The sequence below is a fragment of the Leiobunum rupestre genome, chromosome 9 (assembly GCF_980474605.1).
Source record: "Leiobunum rupestre chromosome 9, qqLeiRupe1.1.hap1, whole genome shotgun sequence".
Classification (NCBI taxonomy): Eukaryota; Metazoa; Arthropoda; class Arachnida; order Opiliones; family Sclerosomatidae; genus Leiobunum; species Leiobunum rupestre.
This window is the reverse complement of record NC_143392.1, coordinates 14,683,770-14,701,471: the sequence shown is the minus strand read 5'-3', so window position 1 is coordinate 14,701,471 and position 17,702 is coordinate 14,683,770. Positions and strand designations below refer to the sequence as shown.

Here is a 17,702-nt window from a genome sequence, read left to right as displayed (position 1 = left end):
GCATGTTGTTTTCATTTCGACGATAGCGACATCTGTTTAAAAAAAGAGGTACTTCACGTAGATCTGACGGCAAGCCCTTCGTGTAAGGAGCTGTTGGCTCGCGGGGTATGAACTATTACCGTTAACCTCAACAAGTTTTTATGGAAGGGTAAACTGAAGAGCTCGGGGAAAATCCCTTGCACCAGTGGGGAGATAACTTTCAAACTCAACGCAGGAGTTGTTCCGAGCTTCCACTCAGTGCCAAAAGTTGAATTCGAACCCGGCTCCTCTTGCTGCGAGGCGAAAGTGCTAACCACTACGCCACCCCACAAGTGTACGGAGACATTTGAGATAACCCCGGGTAAACGAAAACCAAAATGTTAAGACAATGCTTACAGCTTGGAGGAGGGAAGTATTCTGGAGTGGAAAATCCCATAGCGATAATAAGAACGTCCTTTCCCGCCTATTGCTGTTAGAATTACCCAGACTACCCCGGTTAAACCGGTTTTTGGTCGGACGTCAGCTTTATCTGCCATCATTCTGGCTTGATGACGTCCGACCAAAAAGAGCATGATGGGAATTTTACAAAGCCGCAGGTGGCGCCCAACTTTTCCACTCCAGAATACTTATCTCCTCCAAGCTTACAGCAATTACATAAGGCGCCCTTTAATATTGTTCAACACGGTTTTTATTGTCACGTGTACCCTATTTTGGCCAAATGAGAAAAATGTGTTAAAATTCTATAGTAACCGTACTCTTGTTCCTAAAAGACCCTATAAAGCTCATTAGCTAAAATTTCAACTATCGACCAAATACGCCGCTACGCCAGAATTGCAAGGAATTGTATTCGCTTGCTAATTTTAAATCGATAAAATGCTTCTTTCGCATACTGACGTGTGGTTATTTTCATACGGTACTAAACTATCGAAACGGCTTTTCGTTGTTAACCCAGCATTTAGAAGGAACTTGCAACACAATCTCAACGGAAGTTTTCACCAATTTTATAGACTACTCCGCAACGAACCACTGTGAAGTGCGAAAATGTCATAAGCTAGCAGTGGGATTAAGAGTGGATGCTGTAGAAACTCCAGCCGACACCCTACCTACGTAGGAAAAGAATCAAACCCTTTGGGGAGAGCTCATTAAAGGGGACGACGAGCACACAGCAGCCCAAGTAGCCCGGCACAGCTGTCACCCGGGATTCCGGTGAGATTTCAAAAGGCCGGGAAACAGGACCGCCGTGACTTCATACGGAGGTCCGCCGCCCCACAGCAGGCTTACCAATCCGCCGAGGCAGCCAGTTTGCACTGGCCGAAACTCAGTATCCAGCCCCTACCTGACCGTAGTCGGAGGTGGAGATAGGACCATTTGACCAGAGCTAACATCTCCCAGTGCGCCACCGCCCTTATGGGTTACAAGAGCCGGACCCCGACCCCCGGCAAAGCCACCAATTATTGCACACTCTGACCCGTTAAGGGCCACGGCTTAAGGACAGCCTACTCAATAGATAATAATACTAATATACTAAATTTGAACCGCATTGTGGTGTACACATCCGCGACTGAGGGGAAGCTCGCTCCCAACGGATTCTGCGTCGAACCTGCGTTGGTACCTATTGTATAGATTTATATTACTAGATGGCGCTATAAGATGAGGGCTATCTAGAGGGCAGGAGTTCTAAGTGAGAACTGAATAAGCAACTGTGAATATGTCAGGATAAATAAATAGAATTATTTAATAAACTATAAATGTCTATTCTTGCCAATTGTCAAACATAATAAATGGCGACGGATGAGGTACTTTTTCATTTACTAAAAAGAAGAGAAACGGCAAATGGAAAACAGTAAAAGAATCCACAAGCATAAGGCACGATAAAGACTAAGGCTTAAGAACCGCATGGTACACCTATTTTCATCAAACAAAGGCGACACGTTTTGCCGCCTTTCCCAAGACCGCTAAAACGAAAAAAAAAAAACAATTTGAATCTACGAAGATTCAACACGTTCTAGTTAAAGAAACCATTTATACAGAATGAATCCACCAGCACCAATTATACAGAATGCTGTTTTTGGAAGATTGGAAATGTTTGATAGCCGAATTGAAGCTTGGTCACAATACTCAGAAAGAATAGACGCTTACTTTACGGTTAATGACATCATAGACGGGGACAAGAAAAGAGCCATATTACAGACTGTGCTGGAATCTACAACATATTCTTTATTGAGAAATCTTGTCAGGCCGGACAAAGTATCTGATAAGACTTACGACGAATTGGTAACTACATTGAATAATCACTTCAATCCCAAACCATCAAAGATTGTAGAACGATTGCAATTCAACAACCGAAATCGAAAGACTGGAGAAACGATTGCAGTATACATTTCTGAACTCAGGAAATTATCAGAACATTGCGTTTTTGGTGTGAATCTTGATGAAATGATAAGAGATAGGTTGGTCTGTGGCATAAATGATGTCCAAATGCAGAAACGATTACTTGCGGAAGATGATACTCTTACTTTGGCTGATGCGATTAAGATTGTACAAGCTATGGAAACAGCAACTAAGAATTCACATCAAATGAAGACAACGAACGGAGAACAAGACTCCGCTTCTAATGCACACTACATATCTAACAAACAGAGAAGCAAAGATAATAATCCAAAGAGAAATCCAGATAAAAAACCAAAAATTCCACAGCAACAGTCGACTACAAAATATGTCCCTAACCCTAATCAATGTAACCGTTGCACTGCTAAGAATCATAAAAGCAACGAATGTTTCTTTTTAAATGAAAAGTGTTTCAAATGTGAGAAGATCGGACATATTGCCAAAGCATGTCAATCAAATGTTCCATACAAACTAAAAATGAATGCGGTCTCACAGCAAAGACCTCAGAGTCGTGCACACCACATAAAAAATGACGATAAATCCAATTCCAAAGAATATGATTTTCCTGTCTGCACTATAAGAGATGTAATGGAAGAATTGGATACTCCGACTCCACCACCCGATATCATCACATGCTACGTCAATGGAAAAAGAGTTAAATTTGAAGTTGATACTGGATCAGGGCATACTATGATAAACATAGATGAATTTCACAAAATTCCTAATAAGGGAATTATCACGAATTTCACCAAGACTTTACGCTCCTACACTGGCAATACCGTAAACGTTATTGGTAGCACGAATGTTAAAGTTCAATACAATGCAAGGGAAGCTAAATTGCCAATCCTACTTGTTAAAGATGAAGGTCCAAACCTCTGTGGTAGAAAGTGGTTATATTCGAGTCTGCAGATTTTACCGTCAATAAATGAAGTCCAAGTTAATAATCTTGATCAAATTGATTCCAAATTAGATCAAATTCTTAAAGACCATGAGAAAGTTTTTAGTCCGGGTCTAGGGAAATTGAAGGGTGTGGAAGCGCATTTATATGTAAAATCTGACGCAATTCCAAAATACTGTAAGGCAAGAACAGTACCATACTCCATGACTGAGAAGGTTGAAGCTGAGTTAGAACGACTAGAAAAAGACGACATCATCGAAAGAGTTCCCTTTTCCAAGTACGCTTCGCCTATTGTAACAGTAGTAAAACCGAATGGATCGTTACGAATTTGTGGAGATTACAAGTCTACGACAAATCCTAATCTCAACACTGAAGTTTTTCCACTGCCCAGAGCCCAGGATATTTTTTCGAAATTCGCAAATTGCAAATATTTCACCAAAATTGATTTACGCGATGCGTATAATCAAATTCCACTGGACAACGAATCCCGAGAATTGACTACAATAAATACATCAAAGGGGCTTTATCAATATAAACGCTTACCCTTTGGCATATCATCAGCTTCCGCGATTTTTCAACGCCATATGGAAATGGTTTTGCAAGAGATGGAAAAAACATCGCCTTTCCAAGATGATATTTTATTTGCTGCTCCAACTGAAGAGGACCACTACCAGCAAATTGAAGAATTCTTGTCAATTATAGGAAAAAATAATTTGAAGTTAAGAAGAGAGAAATGTCATTTTTTCGTGAAAGAAATCGAATTTCTGGGACACCGTTTAGATGCTGAAGGACTTCACCCGTTGAATTCAAAAATGGAAGAGATTATGCAAGCACCAGCACCAGAAAACATTGAGACTTTACGCTCCTTTTTGGGAATGATCAATTACTACGGACGATTTTTACCAAACCATTCATCGACTCTAGCACCTCTTCACAAGCTCTTACACAAGGATACACCATGGGTATGGGGAGAAAAAGAAAAAAAAGCTTTTCAACAAGCAAAGACATCCATGAAAAACTCAAAAATGCTTGTGCATTATGACATTGATAAAGAAGTTTTTCTTTCTTGTGATGCTTCTCCGTATGGATTAGGAGCCGTCATATCTCATATGGTTGCAGATTCAAATGGTGACAAAGACGAACGTCCAATAGCTTTTGCGTCCCGTAGTTTGACCGCTGCTGAAAAAAATTATTCCCAATTGGAAAGAGAAGCGCTTGCAATAATTTTTGCAGTAACAAAATTTAAAGACTATCTTTATGGAAAAAAATTCACCCTAATGACTGACCATAAACCATTAGTTTCACTATTAGCACCCCATAAACCAGTACCTCCAATGGCTGCGGCACGAATACAGAGATGGGCACTAGTGTTGTCTGCTTTTCAATATGATATAAAATTCAAAAAGGGTTCATTAAACCAGAACGCTGATGCCTTAAGTAGATTACCATTACCTCACACAGCCACAAAAACTCCGGTACCAGCCGAATATGTATTGTTGCTGAAGAGCATTGATGAGACTCCTATCACCAGTCAGAAATTGGACACATTAACCACATTGGATCCTGTTTTGAACCAAGTACTGCAGCATATGAGACAAGGCTGGCCTACAACTACACTACAAGGCGATCTGGAAGTTTATCGAAAAAGACAAAATGAACTTTCAAACTTTAACAACGTGTTGTTTTTGGGAAATCGCATCGTAATTCCACAATCATATCAACCACAGATTTTGAACGAACTCCATGAGACCCACCAGGGTATCGTGAAAATGAAATCTTTGGCTCGTTCTCGTTTATGGTGGCGTGGAATTGATCACGACATTGAAGATTTTGTAAAAAGATGTGTTATTTGTCAAGAACATTCCCCGATTCCCCCCACAGTTTTTCACGCATGGCCAGCAAGTAAACAACCATGGCAAAGAGTCCACGCGGATTTTGCTGGGCCAATTGAGGGGCGATATTTATTGATTGTTGTTGATTCTTACAGCAAGTGGATAGAAGTGGATGTAACGCGCTCGACTTCAACCGACGCTGTTACGAACTGTTTACGCAACCATATTGCACGTTTTGGTATCATTCTCACTTTAGTGACAGATAATGGAACTAGTTTCACTAGCCAAGAATTCCAGAACTTTGTAAAGTCTAATGGAATAAATCACGTGACAACTCCTCCATACCATCCACAGTCCAATGGACAAGCTGAGAGATCAGTACGTACAATCAAGAACAAATTAAAGAAGATTTCTGGAGGAATTACAGATGAAATTGAAATATTAAATGCTGGATTGGAACAGTTTCCATCAGGAAGTTTGGAAACGCGACTAGCTCGCATATTAATGAGTTATCGCCGCACACCTTTAAACTCCGGGAAATCTCCAGCAGAGTTGATGTTCGGGAGAAATATAATAACAAGAATTGATCTCTGTCATCCTACTTTGAGATCCACAAATGAAGTGAATCAGAAAATAAATTCAAGCAAACCATTTTCTGATAACCAATTACCCACTTCCGATCTAAAGAAACCTAAATTTGCCTTACAAGACTTAGTTTATGTCAAGAATTATGGACGAGGATCTAAATGGCGAACTGGCCGTATTAAGAAACATCTAGGAAAAATGATGTATGAAGTTGAAACGGTTTTTGGCATTGCCCGACGACATCAAAATCAGTTACGTTTGCGACTCCAACCTGTACATGTACCAATCCTTCCTAATGCTGATGGCACGAACATACCTCAAACTCCTCAGTTTGATAGTAGAGAGGAAAGAAATGAAGATGACAATAATAAGGTTTTTAATTGGATACCACAAACAATTAGATCAACAGTTCCTGTTGTTCCGCCACTAATGACTCCGCTCAAAACCGTACCAACAGCCATTCCGCGGAACATATCCACTACACATTCAAGGACTGGATCAATACAACAAAACCAGAGACTGACTTGGCAAAATCATCCAATGACAGGATCGAGACCACGAAACCAGACGTGCGGAACTATTCAACAGCGCTTAAATTTCTTACCGCAAGGACTCATTCAGTCGACTCCAAGAATCAATCCAACTCCGGAAGCAAGCATTAGATCATCTCAACAGATTCCGATTGTTCCGACTCCAACTGAGAAATGTCCACAACGACCAACACGCAAGATACAGAAGCCAACAAGATTCCGTTAAATTTAAGATTTGTATTATTTAACTATCTTGTTTAAGCATAAACCAAAAATTTTAAAGAGACAGTAATATTGTATAGATTTATATTACTAGATGGCGCTATAAGATGAGGGCTATCTAGAGGGCAGGAGTTCTAAGTGAGAACTGAATAAGCAACTGTGAATATGTCAGGATAAATAAATAGAATTATTTAATAAACTATAAATGTCTATTCTTGCCAATTGTCAAACATAATAGTACCCATTTCATTTTAATGGTCTAGATAGATGTAGTAAGAGTATTATAAATTTATGGTAAACTTCTTATATTCTTTCAGTTACCACAAAAACGAAAATCACCATTAACAAAGCAAGATTTTCTGCAATAAAAACAAACAATTTTTTATTGTACACCCGAAGTAGTAAAATAATATTTCACATTTAAAATGTTGAATAAATTGTATTTGCAGGCAAATGTTAAGAAAAAAACATTTTACTGCAAGCAATCAAATTTAAAAATAAGTGAAACAGAACTATAAAAAATTAAAATATCTGGCACAACAGTAAACAAATTGCAACTAGCCTATTAAAATGCCTAAGCAGACGCAGTTAATGAGCTTTTGTTTTTGTTGATATTTTAACTCTGGTGGTAACTTTAGGAACTAACAGTTTCTCAACCATCGCCTTGGCGTATCTTAACCGAGATGCCAGCTGTTTGTTGCAACCCGATTGACGAATCACTTGCAGTTTATAAGTCTTAAATTCCTTCTTTTCGTTGATATACGTAACTGCTTCCATCATAGGACACAGAATAACCTTCGTGTGATCATTGAAGAAATTTAACTGAAAGCATTCAAAACGAATATTTAGTTCTTTTCATTTATCTTAAAACAAAGGGCTTACTTGTAGAGTTCCATTAGTCAAATGCATGACGATGGCCATCCTGGTGCGGAACCACGCTCTCAAGTAAGGCAACCGGATGAATTCATCCCCGTCTCTCGGCTGTACAGTCTCTCCAGCTTTCAAGAGATGTTCATTCATGTAATCTTTGAAGTAGTTCAGTAACGTTACTTTCTTCATCAATGAATCTGGGTATTCTTTCATCGTGTGGTAATTTTCGGTCATATCCTTATCAATGTAATGAACGTGACTGCAAATGAAATAATTTTTTTTTATAAATATGCTTAGAGGCTTTCTCACATAAACGCAGAGTCACTTACAGTCCATCTTCCAGTTGAATAATTCTGGTGTTATCGTTAAATAACACCCCGACACTGTTGTCGCACAGTTGGTATCCCAGACCATATTTATCAGTGTAGTCCACCCACTTACTCACCCAGAATACTGGAATGGAGGCGGGATCTTCAGCATCCTCTAATCATTAATTGATAGGCTTGAATTGGATTGATTTTAATTTTAGTTACTAAGAAAATACTACCTTCGGAAATGAGGGATTTCTCAGATGGCTTGCTGTCAATCACTGTTTGGAGAATATTGAGCAAATCGGTAAGATGGTAGTCATTTGGCATATCTTTGGCCACTTCTTTCTTTGGAGAGGTTTTCGCGGCAGCTTTGGCCGAGTCGGCACCTCTGTTCAAATCAGTGAGGGGTTTGCGCGAAGGGTCAATCACGCTTACTACGTTCCACACACTGTCATCGATTCTAGGAGCGGTGGAGAGACAAGAAACTGGTAGCCTCGATGGAATATATCCTTGAGTGACGAATTCGTCTTGCAGAACACCGACCATGGAAGGCCTTTGCTTGGGATCACCCTGTAGCAACTTGCAAATCAGAGATTTAGCCGCCTTTGGAATTTGGCTTGGAACGCGGTATTCTGTTTTCTTGATCAAGGCGTAAGTGTCTTTCAGGCAGCTGGTTTCGAAAGGCGGCCTCCCAGCTAAGAGCGTGTACATAATGCATCCCAGAGACCAAGCATCTACTTCGAAACTGTGTCCTTTTTTACTCAATATTTCCGGAGCAATATAATTTGGAGTACCACAGAGTGTCCTGAAAAAAAAGACATTTATAAAAACCAGCATTTAAACATTACAAAAATTACTTTTTCCTCTCTCCATCGTGTTCTAATTTTGTTGCCAACCCAAAATCCCCAATCTTGATCTCCATGTTCTCGCTGAGAAACAGGTTTCCTAGTTTCAAATCCCTGTGAATGATTTTGTGCTCGTGCAAATATTGGCAGCCTAAAGCAATCTGTCGAATGAAGTACCGGGTTTCTTTTTCTGATAAACATCGTCTTCGCTTGTGCATCTCCATCAGTGACTAAAAAAAACATTTTGCACTTTATTTAGACCATGACGTTATTGGTAATAATGGAATTTATAGTTACCCGTCTTCGGCATATCTCAAGAACAATGTAGACATTTTCCGAATCCTCAAAAAACGTGTGAAAGCCAACAACGTACTCGTGATCCAAGCTTCGATGGATTTCTATCTCTTGAACAATCTAGTCATTTTTTAATATTAAAATAAATTAAGTAATGCTTAAGATTTAATCGTTAAACCAGTAAAGTCACTAATCCCGCACTTTCTCTTTCTGATGAGGTTTTGCTAAAGATGATTTGGTCACAATTTTTACAGCAAATATTTCTTTGGTCTTCATATCTTGCAGTTCGTAGCATTTTGCAAAACCTCCCTAAAAAGACGCCAAGTTTTATTCAGAAACTTGTTGCATTTTTGTTCACAAGCTCCGCGAAGTCAACATTTTTGAAAAACATTGGTAAACAAGAGTTGGATATCAAGTTACTCCTTGTTAAAGGATAAGTTATTTAATATAATTATTATTTTATAACTTGTTGACCCGAATCGCTTTTCGTGGTCAATTTTACAACACGGCTGGTTTATACCACAGAGACTTACCACTTCGGAACGCTGGCTATGTAACAGGTCGTAAATTGTGTGGTAAACAGCATAGGAAATGGAAAATGTGGTAAATAACTGTATTATTATTATTATTATTTTCAATATTTAATTCCTAAACCTACATTTAAAGAGGAAAACCTTTTCCGCGTTAGCATTGGTGTTCCCATATGTTTATAATATGTTGAATCCGCACTAGATCTAACGTTAACAGCGTGACTTAACGAAGTCACCCACTGTAAAAGCAGGTTTTATTTATAACCACAAAGGGCGAGTGGTAACAGCAATGAACGACCACGTAATCCTTTGATAGTAGTCTCTCCTCGTGATCGCAAATTCTAACAATAAAATTCTGGACTACCACGGAGAATGACAGATTCTTACGATACCATGTCCATTTAAATTAAACGGGTCTTAAAACATTGTGAACTAATTGATATTTTTGTTTTACATATAAAAATGCAAATTAAATGCGAATGAAGCAATAAAATTAAGAAAATCTTAAATATCTTATCTGAAATATTTGTATAAACGTGGATTTTATTTGAGCCTTTTCAAACGGTAGGCAAGAGCCAATTCATAAAATTGGCAATGATCAAAAAAAGCGACCAGACCTTACTAATTCTGCAATTGAGACAAATTGGTATTATTTAATAAACAATAATATATTTAATAAACAATAATATATTTAATAAACAATAATATATTTAATAAACAATAATATATTTAATAAACAATAATATATTTAATAAACAATAATATATTTAATAAACAATAATATATTTAATAAACAATAATATATTTAATAAACAATAATATATTTAATAAACAATAATATATTTAATAAACAATAATATATTTAATAAACAATAATATATTTAATAAACAATAATATATTTAATAAACAATAATATATTTAATAAACAATAATATATTTAATAAACAATAATATATTTAATAAACAATAATATATTTAATAAACAATAATATATTTAATAAACAATAATATATTTAATAAACAATAATATATTTAATAAACAATAATATATTTAATAAACAATAATATATTTAATAAACAATAATATATTTAATAAACAATAATATATTTAATAAACAATAATATATTTAATAAACAATAATATATTTAATAAACAATAATATATTTAATAAACAATAATATATTTAATAAACAATAATATATTTAATAAACAATAATATATTTAATAAACAATAATATATTTAATAAACAATAATATATTTAATAAACAATAATATATTTAATAAACAATAATATATTTAATAAACAATAATATATTTAATAAACAATAATATATTTAATAAACAATAATATATTTAATAAACAATAATATATTTAATAAACAATAATATATTTAATAAACAATAATATATTTAATAAACAATAATATATTTAATAAACATATTATTGTTTATTAAACATATTATTGTTTATTAAATATATTATTGTTTATTAAATATATTATTGTTTATTAAATATATTATTGTTTATTAAATTTATTATGTTTATTAAATATATTATGTTTATTAAATATATTATGTTTATTAAATATATTATGTTTATTAAATATATTATATTTTCAAGAAACAATTTAATTTTACAATTTTACATGTGAAAAGGCAATGAAACTTGTGACAGTCTATAGATATTTCCGCGCTGAACCAAAACACTAGTAATAGGCTAATAGTCTAATAGAGTAGTAGCACTCTGTAGCTTTGACCATGGTCGCCATTTTGGTCGCAAATTTTTTAACTATAGGACGTCACAGTGCCATTACTCTATAAAGATTTAGATATGAGGTTGTTTAGATAATAAAAGTAATAAAAATCTCACTCTTAGTAAGTTGGTCTTTTTAAGTTCTTAACAAGTTGTAAGAATATTTTTAAATTTCTAAAATAATAAACGTCTAAAAATTTTCCACTCGTGTTTTTTAAAATTCAAAACTTTGAATGTGGGTTTTTTAAGTGGGTAATACACAAAAGAACCCATGGGTTTTTTTGGACTGGGTTTTTTTTAATTCGAACCCTGCCAACATTGGGAGTATAGCAGTCTCATAACTTCGGTTCATTTACTTTTGATATAGTGTTAGAAACAAGTATTTTTGGAACACCGATAACTGACCTCGCTACTGACAAAATCTAGGAATATGAAGGACCCGTATCCATCCTCCTAGGTAAAACTACTATATATTTGGCGGGAGAAGTTCATTTGCACATTGTTTATTGGAGCGAAGTGCTTATTTTCAAGCATTGTAGCAATAACAGCGCAGTTTTTTTTAAAGAGATTGTTTGACACTAAAATCTACACTATTTTAGTAGAAGTTCATTTACATTTAACTAAACTATTTTTCGCTTTCTTCGATTTTCCGCCCCGAAAAAATTTTTCAACGCCATTTAAAAAAACACCGAGTGACTGACCGATAACAAAAATTAAAACAATCAACAACTTACGACGTCATTATGACAAAAACTTATAGGTTAAAAATTTAAAATCATCGTTTTTTTTCCACGAAAAGTATTGAAATTAAAACTTAAAAAGAAAGAAGTGCATAGATCGCTTGAAAATAGTTTTACAAACTTTCTGGCAGTCTGTGTATGCTACTCCGTCTACATTTACTCTAAAAGGTGTTTTTTTTTTGTCTGTCCGAGGACAAAAAGGGACAACTTCTTCCATAAAAGGTTTTATTCGCCTGTTCTCGCGGTAAGATTTACTCTGTTCCGAATTTTATTTTTAGCTGGTGCCAGAGCTCTAAGGTTACACTATTTACTCCTCCTCGAAAGGAGGTGTAGAGGGAGGTAACCTAGCTTTGTCGTCTGCTTATATAAAAACATTTATCTGCTTAAATTTCGTTTCACGAAAACATGACGGTTTTTGAACGTCTTCACATGTGGCAAGCATTTAATAACCAAAATCCAATTGTTAAATGCTATTTAATAGATTTAAAAGTTGCTTGATGACTTAAGCCTAAGGCAGTGCCTTGGGTATTAGCTTAGCTGATTATTATTAAATAAATGAGAAAAATGAGCCACATATTAATAACCTCACCACCTGTCGCCATCTTAAAACAAAACTACGGCTACTATGCAAATAAAGAACCTTTAACCTCTAACTACGCCCTTCTTACTCCAACTAGTCAAGACAGAATTGGAGTAAAATGACGTCATAGGGCTACACTTTTTTACCTGCTCAAAAATACCAGAACAGGCGAAATAAACCATCTATAGAGTTTGTCATCTGATACGATTTTGAAAACTTAACGTCACAGCTGTAGTGTTAATAGTGGCCGCCATGACACTTACCGTTTTTCATCAATAGGCAAATTACCATGGTGACGTCGCAGGGTTTCAGACGACAACACTATTGACTCTAAGTCTCATAGCCCTTGAAGCCAATGCTGCTGCAGTCCACGTTCTGCAGACGATTGTTTGTAACTTGTAAGTCACGCTACTACATTCTGTTAAATACCTCGAATTTAGATTTTTCAGTTACGTCGGTAAATAGGAGACAATCTTATCTCCGTTGATTCCCAATACGAGATCGATTTTATAAATTGATAAAAATATAGGTTTTCTGGAAAGTTTTCGTTTGGGACCAAGTTTAATAGGTTTGTGGAAATTCGTGGTGAATTTATGGGAATTTTGTATGAAACATTAGCAACACTTTAAATTTGACGACCGACATATGTCGCATTAAGCAGACGCCGATGATAATAAACACTTCGAACCGGAATAATTAATGGAAAACCGCCAATTTTTAACTTATTTTGGAAGATTTTTAACGTTCGTCACATTGTTTAGTTTCTAAGTAATTCACTTATTTATATGGCCAAATGAAAGTAGGCAATGTACGAGAGTGGCCGAGGTGAAACAAGGGTTAGCGCGTTAGACAAACTAGGCTACACGCTGTCGTTTCCATCTGCGAGAACTAACTCCTCGGCCCTTGTTTCTCCGACAGTAGTCAAGGCCACCCTTTTCACTTTGGTATAGTAAAATCAGTGGCGTAGCTGATGGTCCGCCATCGAGATTTTTGCGTGGGGGGGGGGGAGGTTTCTGAGTTCTCAGCTACTCCACTGAGTTAAAGCAATGCACGTGTAAAATCTAGGAACGCACCGATATGGTTTCAGCCGATATTAACAAAATCATCTATCATAGCAGTAGTGTATAAAAAAACTGTATATGATAAAATCATTGTAAAAGACGGTTCAGTACACTGTCCCACCATTTTATTCTAATTTTTCCATGAAAAACGTTTTCAACAGCATATCCGAATGTTTATTTTCATTTTACGTGATACATCATTTCTATCACCATTATAATATCGTTATTTTTATTCTTTGTTTACACTCTTAAACCCCCGTCTAAAAAAAGAGTATGGTCTGCCTTCTGAAGTCTTGGATTAAATCCAAATTCTTAATCCAAGCCTTCCAAGGTGGCGCGGCCAATCAACTAATCGGCTTCGGCCAATAACGGTTTCGCTTAACCCTTGGTCACAAAAACCAGCCTTTCTTCAAATCTTGGCCAAGAAATGCGTTTGTGTGGCCAACATTTTAGTAAAAATATTAAAAAAAAACTTGGTTAGCCGTGTTTTGCCTTTATTAAAATTCAATTTAGATTTAGTGAAAAGAGTTAATTTAAAATCGAAAGATAAAACATTTATTAATTTCCAACTTCTCTTAACCCCTATTTCAATTGGTAAACTCAAACGACTTACCTTTCCTAAGAACTTGCCTTTCAAATACGTTTTCTTCGATTTAGGATCGATAATAATTTCACTAGTCGCTGAAGCCATTTCTCTAATTAAATATTATAAGCTGCTTCTTCGTCGACACCCGAAAAATGAGGAACGATTCGAATGAGACTCTCCAAACAGTTTCGCGAAAGGTTTGAATTCGTTTTCGTCCGTGGACGGTTGCGATTGTTTGATATTTTTAAAGCACCGTGACGTCAACTGGAATCAAAATAAAGAAATGATATTTTATTTGATAAAGCAAAAAACTGCTACAACGGAAAATAATTTTTACGATAAAGCGAATAAAAATCCTCGAGGGAAGCAATTGTGATTCGCTGAATTAGGTTAAAAATACAGGATAGACGTCTTCGATAATCTGTTATTTGTATATGCAAAAAACTAACCTCTCGCTCAACGGCAACAATAAGACCTGGTCCAGCGTTGCCAACCTGATCGAATAGAATTATCGTACCAACACCCGAAAATTATCGTATTTCAGTTCTATTTATCGTACGCTTCAAAAAAATCTAGAGGTCTGACTAGCGAGTAGAAAAGGGGGGCGAAATTAAAAGAGGGAACGGTTCTTCTCTCTCTTTAGACATAGATGAATAGAGAATCACCGGCAGCGTTGCCATACGTACTATAATTATGGTTCAAATACCATTTTGCATTTATTATAAATGGTACTATTTTTTTTAGAGCGTACTGTAATTTAGCGTCAAAACTGGTATTTTTCAACAACGTACATAACAAAAACTCATTCCTACTGAATTATCGTACAATTGTCAATATCGTACGTTGTAATATAGTACATCCTACTGAATTATCGTACAATTGCCGATATCGTACGTTGTGATATCGTACATCCTACTGAATTATCGTACAATTGCCGATATCGTACGTTGTAATATCGTACATCCTACTGAATTATCGTACAATTGCCGATATCGTACGTTGTGATATCGTACATCGTACGGAAGGTGAAATTATCGTACAAAACGATAATTATCGTACAGGTTGGCAACGCTGACCTGGTCGTGCCTGGAAATCATAGGTGGCGCCAGTTCGTATAGGGATCTAATAGTTAAAAGATTTACATAAATTAGGCCTTTATTTGCAAACGAATCTAGGTGGCGCTGCGGTTATACGCTCTTCCGAGGTGAAACCGACGCCGCCGTCGATATGGCGGCGCGCCGAAATTTATTTCAACTTTCGGCGCGACACCGCTGAATTATGTATTTTAATTTCAGCGTGCCGCCGCTTTTCTTTTCTCGACGCGCCGCACGGTGATGCCAGGTCATAAAAATGGAATTTTCCTTTCCGACCATTGAAATTTCCCTTTTTGGACTAAAATTTTCCTAGTTTTCCAAATCACAAATAAAAAGATATTTGCGTAAAGCAATTACTTGGGATGTTGTAAAACAAAATTTAAAAATGTCCTGAAAAGTAATACATTTATTTTCATCTCGCAATGAATAAACACTAGGAACAATTTTACCAGTATAAAAATCAGTTTGTACTAGGGATAGATCGAGGAAAAGTCGTTCGGACCAGCCTTGGAAATAACGGTGGTCAGGTGGTCAAAGACCAGTTAATTAATTGCTCAGACCAGTTTATTTATTCAAAATTTGGGGGGTCACTGGTCACCGTGTCCAGTTTATTAATTCGAAATAATAACAAAAAAAAACAGAAGGTGACCAGTTTAATAATTCCAAATAATAGGAGATGACCTATTAATTCAAGGTTTATATCAATTTTGATTTCCCTATTCACTGGATTTCTATGTACAGCGACTCCGCACGTCGAGTTTTATGTAGAGTCCCTTCGCTCGCATCCCTCGAACGAGTCGAACTGTCTAACCCCCCTCTGGCCTCAAACCCTCAATCCTCTAGTCTCGCTTTCCCCCGAGTACGGTAGGCTACCTGGCAACGCGGTAAATTACGAGGGTCTTCAAGGCTATGGTAGTAGTCTTAGGTGAGATAGTACTATATTGTACTATTCTTGTGGTACTCATAAAATAAAGTTAACTATTTTGAATACGCGTATAGTTAATAGTACCAACATAATCTAACTTCTAAACATGTAGTGTAGGTTTTTTTAGGCTTATAAATGACATTAGAACATTTTATATAAGACCAGTTTAATAATTCATAAGCTAGCGGGCACTGGTCATGAGGACCTGTTTAATCATTAATATGCTTGGGGGTCACTGGTCATAAGTACCAGTTTAAAAAAAAACTTATTTCCAAGGCTGGTTCGGACACGTTCCCCTAGGCCAGTTGTTTAGCAGACGACTTTCCAAATTGCCAATAATAAAATGGCCGGGGTGCCAGCTAAAGCGATTCCAACAAAATTCTTACGACTGTATTAGTTGACTCTTTCAGAATAAGTCAATTTAATGAATGTGTGCCATTTTTTATGTTAGCTTTGAATAAAATAATTTTTTTAAGTTTCCCTTCGCAACCTCTGGAGAAAATTGGGTTCTACAATTTAAAAATTAATAACTAAATCCCTAGCGAAAATGTGGCTAAAAAGAATTGTAGCAGAATAGTCCTACCGTTTACTTGATAAAACTAATTTGCACACATAATTATATTCTAAACAATATAAAGTTATTCTAATTTGTACCAGTAATCGCTGGGTGTACAAACTTGTAGCTTTTGACTGTACTAAAATGATGACGTTACTGATTACAGAATTAGCATTTCCAACAGCTGTACTCACAAAGAGACGACCCGAGGTGTAACGCGACGATTTGGTTCAAACTCGGGGGTTTGGTAGACCTTCATGTAACTTGAAACACCCTAAAGGGAAAATGGGAAATGTCTCCATAGGCAACCAAATTTTTTTTGGAGTTTTGACAATACAAAATGGAAATTTTCCTATTGAATATAACATGGGAATCTGACCAAAAGTAAGGGTACCCCTGTAAAGATTTTAATCAACTTCAAACTTTTTCATTATTTTCGTATTTATATTTTCTATATTTAGCATTTTCAAAAATTAATTAATATTGGTCAGATTCCCATGTTATTTTCTATTGGAAAATTTCCATTTTGTGTTGTCAAAAACATTTTTGGTTGCCATGGCAAAACGGTTGCCTATGGAGACATTTCCCTTTAGGTGTTTCAAGTTACATGAAGGTCTACCAAACCCCCGAGTTTGAACCAAATCGGTGCGTTACACCTCGGGTCGTCTCCTTGTCAGTTTCATATACCTGTAATGGGTGTACAGATTTAAGGATGTGGTTAGCTCCTCGATAAATACTGATACCAGTTTAAAATCATGTAGCGTGTAATAGCATCTGTCGACTCTATCATTGCCACCTGTATTATGAAAAGGTCCCAGTTATTAGAGATGGTCATATTGTAAGAAAGAAAATTGCATAGTGTGAACAGAAATATTGTAACAATGGTTCCAACTATTTCTGTTCACACTATGCAATTTTCTTGTTTACTATTAGTTGGATACATTTAAGTGGCCCAATTAATTGTATAGTGTGAACTGGGCTTTAGTTTTATTAAATGTTTTCATGAAAAACTTCAACTTCAGTTATAATTGAAAAGATTAAAATTTAAAATACTCCTGGACCTTAAACTGACCCTAATCACTAACTGTTAATCTCTAGACCACTATAAAAAAATGGGATG

The 17,702-nt window shown here is 36.0% G+C and overlaps 1 protein-coding gene across 1 annotated transcript; it reads right to left on the bottom strand.

Annotated features, from left to right (window-relative positions):
• Nucleotides 1-6,833: 6,833 nt before the first annotated feature.
• Nucleotides 6,834-14,185, bottom strand: LOC149926632 (serine/threonine-protein kinase PLK1-like). Its single transcript, XM_090159223.1, has 8 exons — nt 14,035-14,185; nt 8,956-9,063; nt 8,758-8,874; nt 8,473-8,690; nt 7,852-8,420; nt 7,634-7,787; nt 7,317-7,563; nt 6,834-7,256 (listed from the first exon to the last, which is right to left on the bottom strand). The coding sequence occupies exons 1-8, from the start codon at nt 14,110-14,112 to the stop codon at nt 7,023-7,025; spliced, it is 1,725 nt and encodes a 574-aa protein (XP_090015349.1). The 5' UTR covers nt 14,113-14,185; the 3' UTR covers nt 6,834-7,022.
• Nucleotides 14,186-17,702: the final 3,517 nt, after the last annotated feature.

Coding starts and splice junctions, on each gene's coding strand:
- LOC149926632 (XM_090159223.1), bottom strand. CDS start 14,112: ATGGCTTCAGCGACTAGTGAAATTATTATCGATCCTAAATCGAAGAAA. Junction 8,875..8,955: donor AACCTCATCAGAAAGAGAAA/GTGCGGGATTAG, acceptor AAAAATGACTAG/ATTGTTCAAGAGATAGAAAT. Junction 7,788..7,851: donor GAAATCCCTCATTTCCGAAG/GTAGTATTTTCT, acceptor ATTAATGATTAG/AGGATGCTGAAGATCCCGCC.